The sequence below is a fragment of the Pongo pygmaeus genome, chromosome X (assembly GCF_028885625.2).
Source record: "Pongo pygmaeus isolate AG05252 chromosome X, NHGRI_mPonPyg2-v2.0_pri, whole genome shotgun sequence".
In the NCBI taxonomy this organism is placed as follows: domain Eukaryota; kingdom Metazoa; phylum Chordata; class Mammalia; order Primates; family Hominidae; genus Pongo; species Pongo pygmaeus.
This window is the reverse complement of record NC_072396.2, coordinates 139,918,686-139,929,456: the sequence shown is the minus strand read 5'-3', so window position 1 is coordinate 139,929,456 and position 10,771 is coordinate 139,918,686. Positions and strand designations below refer to the sequence as shown.

Genomic DNA, 10,771 nt, shown 5'->3' with positions numbered 1-10,771 from the left:
TGTTTAGTTTAACTGAAGGGGCCCAGTGGTATATTTTGTGTATGTACATGTCCTACTCACCACTTGAGGTTTTTTTGTTTTTTTCCATATTGGTACAAATCCAGACCCTGCACTGAGCACAGCGCAGAATTAGGGATTGAGAGTCTAGATGTTTCACTTCATTTCAAACCATGGTTTAAGCAGGGGACTCACTTTCAGGAGAGACCCAAGGTGGATAGGTCAAGATATTCTGGTTTTCATTCATGATGAAAACATTTTCCTACCTCCTAGATCCATACAGAACACCTAGTTCTAGCTCCCTATCACATGCAGTACCTGCCTACAGTTTAGCTTTCTTTCCTAGCTTCTCAGACCTGTTTCCCTTGCTAGCCTCCAAGAGCTGTGAAGCTTCAGGTCCCATTTACTGCTCTGCATTCTTTCTGCTTCTGGGTCTTAGAGGTTTCCTGTTGTACTTTTGAGAATGGCTACTATTTTAAAAATATTTTTTAAATATGCTGTCCATCGTTATGGTGTGTTTGGAAAAGAAGGTGGGGAAGCAATGGATTAGGGTGGTGTTCTTTCAGGTTAGTTCAAAGTGACATCCTCACCTGAAGTTGCTACCCATCACTAAATGATAAAAGGCATATCTCATTTCCTTTTTTAAAAAAAATTACTCCCTATAGTTAAAAACAGAAGTACAACTAAGCAATAGGCCTATGAAAATATTTAATCCTGATTATGTATTCAAAGGAATACAAAACAAAATATCAAAATAAACTATTTTAACCTATCAAATTGAGAGACTGACAAACCCGTTGTGAGACTCAGGGATAGGCAAAGTGGAGTAGAAGGAAAGGATCAAGTTCTCTCTCCTAGGAAACAGTTAGCTCTAGCCTTAAAATAGAGATGGTCAAGAAAGAAACATGCATCCATAGCCACACCACCCTGAATGTGCCCAATCTCGTCTGATCTTGGAAGCTAAGCAGGGTTGGGCTTGGTTAGTACTTGGAGGGGAGACTGCCAGGAATACCAGGTGCTGTAGGCTTTTTTTTTTAAAGGAAACATTTTAGAGAAGTGATGGGTTAAATATTATATTGATCTTGAAGGAAGGGAAATAACCCCACTTGAGGCAATGAAAGGTAGTAATAATTTTTTTAATCTATTGAATCAGAATTGCCACCAAAAAACTCTCATCCTGACTCCAGTGAGTAGCGTAACTTGGTATCCCAACTCTGGAGAGTATCAAAAGCCCTAAGCCATGCATACCCTTTGGTGCACTTTCTAGGAATATATATCAAGGAATTGATGACTGTGACACAGCATTTATCCACAACAGCATCTGTCACTGTATCACTTATAAAAACAAGGAAAAACAACAACAAAAAGCAAACCAACCCCCACCAAAATAAATGACAACAAAGAAAAACAACCAAAGGGCACTGGGGGATACATGAAGAAACCTTCATACAAAAGAGATACTAGGTAGCTTTGGATGTAGGAAAATACATAATAACATGGTAAGACAAACATGAAATAGTGGAATCAGATTTCAAAGTAGTATGTTTGTAGTTTTACATACATAAAAAGTGCACACAAAGTGAAAATTCGTCCAAAACCCAGTAATTTCCCTTGGGAGTGGGGTGGGTAGGAATAGGATGTGATTTTGCATGCTCTTTATATTTCCCATTTCTCAATGTATTTGCTCTGGTGCCCCTGAAACTTCCCGCTTAGCTGCTTTCTTGCCCTCTCCTGACTCAGTCTCTTAGGTCCCAATCAATCTCTGGAGGTAGAATGGAAGGAAGACAGGTGGACCCATCTCCGGGTGGCCACAGCTGCTCCCACTGGGGAGCTCCATTTGGAGAAGGCTCTCAGGTCTACCCCTCATCCAAGCCCTGGATTTCTTCTGGACCTCACCCAGAAAGGACAGGGTCATCTTCCATCTTTGCTATTCCATTCCACCATTCTTCCAGCCCAATTCCCTGCCTCTCCAAGGGGCACTGACAACTCAGGAAAAGAGCTTCTTCTTGGGGTTCTATTTCAGACTTGGTTCCTGTCTTTGGTTTCTCTGTAAAATGGGGATAATGGTTAGGTAGTTGTGGGATTATGATGAGATTAGGAATGCAAAGCACCTAGAACGGTGCCTGGCACATGGCAGGCTCTCATCAGAGGTCGGTTCCCTTCACTTAGTTCCTTTTCCCCACAGTAACAAGGCTGCTCCAGGTGAGACCTGATGACAAACAATGAACAGACATCATCGTATTCACTGCTTACAAGCATCCCAACGGAGCCTTACTAAAAACTCCAGGTTGTGCAGTTTGCCTGGCACCACACAGTAGTAAGTGGAAGAGCTGGGCTCACGGCTCAGGGTTTTGGTCTCCTGGGGTCCCATCGGAGCAGAACCGGCCTTCCTGCCTTCTTTTCCTCTGTAGCAGGGATGGGAGGGGTGGTCGTCCCTCAAGAGGCCTTGGAGCCAGGCTCTGGGATGATCATTTCCCATCTTGGTTTTGCCAAGTCACGTGATTCCTGGAGTGTGGCTAAAGAGGACCATCTAGACAAAGGGGAGGGAAGCTCAAGGACTGGGGTCCATTTCTCCTGTGGTGGCAGATGCCATAGGGCATTAGCACCAGCGCTTTTGGACGGGCCCTCCTTGTCAGGATGCTCTGACCCCTGGGTAGCCCTTGGCAACAGGAGTGCCCCCAGGGCCCCTAAACCCAGTCTTCACTCCTGAGTCTGAGCATAGCCCTGTGTCCTCAGGATGCCTCCCCACCACCCCCCCGGGGGCCCTATGGGGCTTCCTCTAACACTACCCTCTGCCCTCCCTCCCCCGCCTTTTGCCTGCTTGCCAACCCTTACAGCAGCCACTAGGGAGCTCTCTGGTGGGAGCCACTAGGGAGGGAGGCTCTGATGGGACAGAATTTGCTTCCAAGGTTGGGAAAGGGAAGCAGGCTTCCAGGGCCAGGTCCTTTATCTTCTCCAAGATTCTGCAGTAACCTTGCTGGTAGGGAGGCAGTGGGAGGTGGCCTCAGGAAGGGAGAGGAGTCTCAGTGCTATACAAAATGACCTGGGTCGAGTCTGTTTCAGTTCACTTCACCCTAGTCTACCCTCAGGATTCTACTGACTTAAGACACTTTTGATCACCAGACTCTAAAAAGGAAAGGGACTTATGTTTTGGGTCGTTGAACAAAGGTTGTCAACAGGACAAGCAGCTACCTCTCGGGGCCAGGCTAGGATGCTGCCTGCTTCTCATGGGGCAGTGGTCCGGTTCAAGTCGGTTCTCAGCACAGCCTCTGAACAGGAAACACGGTCTCTGCCACAGCCTCCCCCAGCCCTATCCCTCAGAGGCTTCTCCCTGCCAACTCCTGGCCATGGGAGCCGGTGACCTCACCATGGGGCCTCTCTCCACCCGGGGCCACTGCATCACCCCCACCAGACACGGGAGGCCTCCAGTTGGGGTTTTAGTGTATTAAACCAAGGACTTTTTTTTAACTTAGAGAAAACAAGAAGACGTGACAACACCAGAAACAAGAACATCTCTCTGGCCAGCCTGTGCTGACCAGTACACAGTGAATCACACACAGAAAAGTATGTCATTCCGGTCGGTGTCTAGAAGCTCCACCGCCTAGAAAACAGACTGCAAATAAATAAAGTGCATGGAGACCCCGTCACGCAGCAAGGGCCCCATCTGGGAGAGAAGAGGTGGGGAGGGGAGGTAGAGAAGCAACAGGCGGGGCTACCACTTCAGGCAGCAGGGGTGAAAAAGCAGGGACAGCAGCGGATGCTGAGGGCTTGGCCCTGACCCTCCCCAGCCAGCCCCTCTAGGCCAATACAGCCACACCAGCAGCCGCTGAGGGTGGGCGGACATGGACTTCCGTGACCCTCTTATGGAGTGGGGCTCCCTGCAGTGGGGGGTCTTTGAGGGCAGAGACCCCTGCGGCTCTGACGCACCTTTATCCCAGTAGGGAAACAGCTTTCAGGGTCCCAGGCCAAGCCCCTTGCATGGGGAGGGCTCAGTCATCCCCCACACTCCCACGCATGCACTCAGCAAAGAGCTTTCCTGCAGCCTTCCTGGCTGGCCCAGGAAGAGGCTGGAGCTGGGGATCCAGTCACCCAGAGGGTGACGCCAGGGTTTGAAAGGGCCACATCTGTGCATCAGACACAAGGAGGCTCCTCACTTCTCTTCTCCAGCCCTGTGTCACTCTTGTCCCATAGACGCTGCCCCCAAAGATCTGTTGGGGGGACCAGCAGGCTGACAGGCCCCCAGAGGTGGTCCAGGGTGGACAGGGTTGGGGTGGATGAGAGGGGCCAACAGGGTCAGGGGTCCCCAAGAAACTTGGGACAAGGAGGCACCCCATCGGGCCCTGGCTGTGGGAGACTGCAGGGGGCACAAGGCAGCCACTGTCCAGCCTCTTCTGGGGTGAGGCAGACGGACAGCTTCATTCAGGACCTGAGTCCAGTGGGCAGCTGAGGAGGGTACATGGTAGGTGGCTGGGCCACTCTGTCCCTGGAGCTGGCCAGACTGCTGCAGTTTTCAGTCCCAGGAACTGAGAACGTGGCCCTCGGGGTACCAGTGCAAGAGATGCGGAAATGGGGATAGAAGGTAAGGGCGAGGGTCCCTTCCTGCCTCCCCTCTGGGCTGCTCCTGACCATTGTACACCAGTTAGCAGCACACCCAGGGGCCCCCAGGACCAATCTAAGCCGTGAGGATGAGATTCTCCTGTGTGATCCTGGGGATGGGGGGTCGAGCTTGAGGAGAGAGAATTGGGGTCATGCCATGGGTCTCAGCCCCCACCCATCCCAGGTTTATCCCTTCACCCTCCTGGTTATGTCGTGTCTCCAGGAGCCACAACACCAAGATCACCCCTACTTGCCCACCAAACTGGGAGGCTTGTGCCACTTCACTGCTGAGGAGCCCTTGGTGAAGCTCCAGGGGGGGTGAGAGGCTAGGATGTGGGGGAGAGCTTGGCTCCCCAGGGGTCCTGGGGCTCATCTCTCCTGTCTCCCATCTCAGCTGTCTGTCCTCCTGATCTTCCCTGTGACTTTCCATACTGCTCCAAGGAAAGCGACATTCCTAGACTCCCTACCCCTGGGCCCCTCTCTCCCTTGGTGCCTCAGGAGCCCTGTGCTTCCCTCTCCACTTCCCCCTCCCTCCTCCCACCATGCCAGGTCTTGGAGAAGACTGGGGAGGGGTGTGGGGGCCTGCAGGCCCAGGGGCACACGCAGTTCCTCCTCCTCCTATCTGCATGTCAAGGGCAAATCCCCCCCTCCCCCAAGCCTCAGTTTCCTCTCTCATTAGGAGGGGGAAATACACCTCTCTCACAGTGCTGCTAGCAGATTTCAGTTCCCAGGGAACTCAGAACTTCCTTCCCAAGCCAGGACTCGATCACTGGGCACCCCCACCCCTGTGAGCCTTTGTCCATGCTGTGCCTCTACTAGGAAGGCCCTTCTTCTCCTCTTGTTCAGGCCCTTCACGCTGCCTCTGCCCAAGCAGGTCCAGGGCCAGAGGTGCCCCTGGGCAGGGATGTGACTCTTGGCAAGGCCAGAGAAGGGGCGGGTCACTGCCTACAAACGCCAATGCCTGAAAGAGAAAGAAAGAGATGGGGACCTCAGTTGCCTGGCCACCAGACAGGTCCTTCCTTCCACCAGGAATGGCCTCCTCTGCAAGCCCCTCCTCCATCTGCTCTGCCCACCCCAGGCTGAAAGCTGCTGTGTGCTCAGGGAGGTCTTCTTTTCCCAGATCACTTCAGTACACAGTAGGCTTCTAGAGGCCGTCTGGGGCTGGAGGATGGGACCCTGGCCCTGGGAGGGCGTTGCTAGCTAGGGGCCTTAGGGAGCATGGGCTGACATGGCGGAAGAGCAAGACTGGGGGAGGGGACGGTAGGAATGCGTCTCTCCCACTCTTCCCTGTCTCCAAATGCAGAGCTTGGGGGGTGCCCTCATGTAGGGGCAGGGGAACATAAGGGACAGCAGGAGCAGGCAGAGACCAGTCCTCTGGCACCAAAGACAGGGCAGGAGGCAGTTTTGCCAAGGGCTGTGCAGGAGCTGCAGAGAGCCCCAGGGCTGAGGGCTGAGAACAGATACGGGGCTCAGCCTAGAAAAGAACCGTCCTCCCTATGCCCACCGACTGGTGGGGAAGAGAAGGGTGGGGGCATCGTTGCTCCTCTAGGGCCTTCCCGGGGCCGCCCCCAGCCCACTACCCTCCATTCCTCAGGGTTCAGGGGACACCCTGGGGGCCTCTGAGGAAAGGGAGGCAGGCACTGGGGCGTGGGCGGGAGGGGGCCGCCCCTCACCCTATCCTGCAATCATGACTGGGGAGGAGGGGAGAGCCTGTGGCTGCCTTTCCTTTCCCCACCTGGGCTCCACAGCTCTTCCGGCTGGTTTGCCCCAGTGCCTTCCATATTTCCCCCCGGCCGCCAACGCGCCCTGACATCTGAAGGGCAGAGCCACCGCCCCTCCCCCATTCCAACCTGTCGCCTCCTACCTTTCTGCTCGGGGCCTGGAAAGTCAAGTCGCCGCAGCAGAATTCCCTCCTTCTGGTTTCCCCCTCTTTGGCCAATATGAGGCAACAGGTCGGCCGAGCCCAGGTAGTTTCTGGAGCCCGATGGCAGGGGCCCATTCAGTGCGTTTCTGCGTGATCCAGGGTCCCCGGGCTGAGACCGCAGCCGGGGCCAGGGCTGGGCCGTCGTGCCCTGGCGGCGTAGGTCTAGAGTCCAGGGGCCCGAGCTTCCCCGCCTCCGCCCCCCGCCGCGGCCCAGCTTCCCTTCATGCCGGCGACCCGGCCGGCGGCGGGCGGGGACACGGGCGCCCCTTCAGCCGGGCCTTCGCTGCCGCCGCTCACTCGATGCGCACCTGCAGGCGGACGTTAAGCATCACCGAGGCCACGATGTAGAAGTAGGGGAAGTTCATGCGCAGCCGCCAGGCCAGGTCGAAGAAGGTGAGCAGCGTGCGCGTGAGCCCCTTGCAGAAGGCGCCGTAGGAGCCTCGGGCCGCAGCTGAGCGCGACAGCCGCACCGCCAGGCCAGACAGGGCCGCCGCAGCCGCCGCCGCAGACAGAGCCGCCGACGCCGCCATGGGCCCGGGCCCCGCGCAGGCCCTGCCGACCGACTGACCCGCACGAGCGCGAGCCTCAGGGCGGCGGGACCCGAGCACTAGCGCACCCAGCGGGTCGCCCGGAGCCGCGTCCGCCCCGCCCCCGTGTTCCGCGGGCCGAGCGGGGCTCAGGAGGCCGCTGCCTCGGCCCCTCCTCCAAGTTCCCGCACAGCTCCGCCCCCTCCACACCTCCTCACTGCGGGCCCCCGCCCTCCGCCAGCATAGCTCCGCCGCTGGCTTAGCCACGCCCCCAACCGGGAGCCGCAGAGAGGCCGTCAGCGCCGCGACCCCGCCTACTAGACGTGCCCCGCAGGCTCAGCTCCGCCCACTGCCCCGTCCCGCCCACACAGCCCCGCCTCTTTCCGGGCGCCTCCGGAGGCTGGAGTGGATTGAAGGGCGGAGCTGCCAGAGATCGCTTTGATACCATTTCCCAGGGTGGAGCGGGAATGGAGGAGGACAATCTGGACCTCTACGCTGATTCTGTACAGAAAGCACGTGCAGAAGCCTCTGCCTGTTCATATCACCTCCCTTCTCCCACGGTCTCCCCTGAAAACTGGCCAGCCAAGCCATTATACCTTTCTTTAATCGGCATGGTGCAGTAACTGCGCTACAGAGTGCCATCAAGCCCACATGCGTGCATTTTTCCCTTTCTGATATATTTGCTGGTCACGTATATCTCTTTATTGGCGAATTTCCCCATTGTCCTTCCCTTTCTGAGCACTCTTCTTAATCCATTGTTTGCCCTGGTGGTTGCACAAGGTCGTCTCGGGTTTTCATTTGCTCGTTTATGGCCTTTTTGTTTGTTTGTTGCCAGTGTGCTTAAAAGTCCTTTCGTGGTTTCATTCAATCTTTATTAAACGTAAACCAATCAAAACCCAGTAGTGTTTTTTCAGACTGTTTTAATGATGTGGGGAAATGCTCTCACTTCGTTATGGTCATGACTTTTGAAAAACTGTCGGCAAGAAGTAGGTTCACCCGACCCCATCCCAGTTTTCACAACGAAGGTTGACGTGGGTATTTAAGAACTCTCAAAATACCTGTTCACCGTCACACCTGATCATCTCTATGGTATCCCACGTAACTGTTTAAGGAACGCAGCGGATCTTTTTACACTGATTGGGCAATTGTCCTACCTACATGGTCGAGAAAAAAAAAAAAAGCCAGTTCCAGAATCACTAGGTTATTGTGTGGACATCACGATTTTATCAACAACGCAACACATCCATGCATGGGTATACATGCATCAAAAAAAATGCCAGGGCAGGAGGCTGGGCGCGGTTTTTCTTTTCTTTCTTTTTCTCTTTTCTATTCTATTCTTTTTTTTTTTTTTTTTTTTTTGAGACTAAGTCTCACTCTGTCTTCCAGGCTGATGATCTCAGCTCACTGCTGTCTCTGCCTCCCAGGTTCAAGCGATTCTCTTGCCTCAGCCTCCTAAGTAGCTGGGACTACAGGTGCGCGACACCACGCCTGGCTAATTTTTGTATTTTTAGTATTTTTAGTAGAGATAGGGTTTCACCACGTTGGCCAAGCTGGTCTGGAACTCCTGATCTCAGGTGATCCGCTTACCTTGGCCTCCCAAATTGCTGGGATTATAGGCGTGCAATCTCAGCATTTTGGGAGGCCGAGATGGGAGGATCACTTAAGGCTGGGCCTGTTTAGCAAGGTCCTCATCTCTACAAAAAAAATAAAATGTATTAGTGGGGTGTGGTAGCATATGCCTGTAGTCCCAGCTACACAGGAGGCTGAGGTGGGAGGATCGCTTGAGCCCAGGAGTTCAATGTTACTGTAAGCTATGATCCTGCCACTGTACGATGGAGTGAGATGGGGTGAGGCTACCTCTACTACAAAAAAGAAAAAGCCAGGGCAGATATATCAAATTGCTCTATATTGTTCTGGTTAAGACAATAGGGAGACTTAAACTTTTTACTTCGCTCTATATGTCTGTATATCCAAATGTATGTCTATACATATTCCTTGTATAATACAATGAAAAAAATTAGTAATATTTGAAAAAGAAGGGGCCATAGAAATATAGACTTAAGGCACATAGAAACCCATTGTTCCAGACTGGATAGAACCCCATTCATTTGCAGACCCTGTTGCTTCCAGCCATTTCTGAAACCTCTCCTTGGCCTCATCTCATTTATTTTTTGACATTTTGTTTGTAAATAGTTATAGACTCACAGGAAATTTCAAAAATAGTACCAAAAAAGACCTTGTGCCTTTTATCCAGCTTCCCTCAACAGTAACATTTTTTTGTTGATTTAATATAATATCAAAATCAAGAATTGAAATTGATACATTACTGTTTACCAGACTACAGGCCTAATTTCACTTGGAATATTTTTTTAAACCTGCATTAATGTGTGGGTGTGCACAGATATAGTCCTAACAGTTTTACACCATCTAAAGATTTGTGTAACCACAACTACAATGAAGATACAGAAATATTTCATTACCCAAAAAAAACCTCCTTTGGGTTACCTCTTTGCACTCACATTCAGCCACTCTGCACATACTATGTTAGATTTATTTCATCCCTTTGGAGTGACTGCTAGTGGTATTGTGAGTTTGATTACATGTCAAACATTTGGTTTCCATGTGTTCATTGTTAATATATAGAACTGCAACTAATATTTTCATTACATTATTAATCGAGATAATTGTAGATTTACATGCAATTTTAGGAAAAAATACAGAGAGATCCCATGTTCCCTTTAACCAGTTCCACTGGTTAATATCTTTCAAAACTATAGTACGATATCATAACCAGGATGTTGATATTGACACAATCCATCTATCCTACTCAGAATTCCCTCAAGCTGCCCTTTTTTGACCAAATCTGCTTCCATCCCGCTCTCCCTCCTTAATGACTGGCAACCACTAACGTGTCGTCTATTTCTATAATTTTATCATTTCAAGAATGTTAAACAAATGGAATGATACAGTGTTGTAACCTTTGGGAATTGACATTTTTCACTCAATATCATTCTCTAGAGAATCATCCAAGTTGTTAGGGGTGTGAAGTGTCAATAGTTCTTTATTTCTTTTTGCTGCTGAGTAGTACTCCTTGGTATGGTTGTACCACAGTTTGTTTAACCATTCACCCAGAGTATTCCCAGTTTTGGCTATTAGAAATAAAGCTGCTATGAATATTAATTTACAGCTTATTGTGTGAAGATAAATGCCCATTTCTCTGGGATAAATGTCTAAGTGTGATTGCTAGGTCATAAGGTGCATGTTAGGTTTTGTAAGACTCTACCAAACTGTTTCCTGAGTGGCTCTAGCATTTTATATTCCCACCAGTAATTTATGAGTGTGTTGATTCTCTGCATCCTTGCCAGCATTTGGTGTTATCACTATTTTTTATTTTAAACATTTTGATTGGCGTATAGTGATATATGATTAGGCAAATACCAATAATTAAGGTGAAAAATCATTTTATGTGCTTATTTTCTATCTGTTTATCCTTTTTGGTAAAATGTTTTTTGCCATTTTCTAGTTGGACTGTTTTCTACACTTAAATCTCGAGACTTCTTTATGTTTTCTAGATACGAGTCCTTTAACAGATATGTGGTCTGCAAATATTTTCCTCGCATTCTGTAGTTTGTCTTTTCATTCTGTTATTAAGGGCATTATCTGAGCAAAAGACTTAAATTTTGATGAAGTAGCATTTATTGGTCCTTTTTATTTATGGATCATGGTT

At 50.7% G+C, this 10,771-nt stretch overlaps 1 protein-coding gene and 1 pseudogene across 1 annotated transcript; one reads left to right on the top strand and one right to left on the bottom strand.

Annotated features, from left to right (window-relative positions):
• The first annotated feature begins 906 nt into the window (after positions 1-906).
• On the top strand, positions 907-1,024 carry LOC129025621 (5S ribosomal RNA; annotated as a pseudogene).
• A 90-nt stretch (positions 1,025-1,114) lies between these two features.
• SMIM10L2A (small integral membrane protein 10 like 2A) lies at positions 1,115-7,213 on the bottom strand. The gene is made up of 2 exons (XM_054472536.2): positions 6,458-7,213; positions 1,115-5,554 (listed from the first exon to the last, which is right to left on the bottom strand). The coding sequence occupies exon 1, from the start codon at positions 7,045-7,047 to the stop codon at positions 6,811-6,813; it is 237 nt and encodes a 78-aa protein (XP_054328511.1). The 5' UTR covers positions 7,048-7,213; the 3' UTR covers positions 1,115-5,554; positions 6,458-6,810.
• Between the last annotated feature and the right edge of the window lie 3,558 nt (positions 7,214-10,771).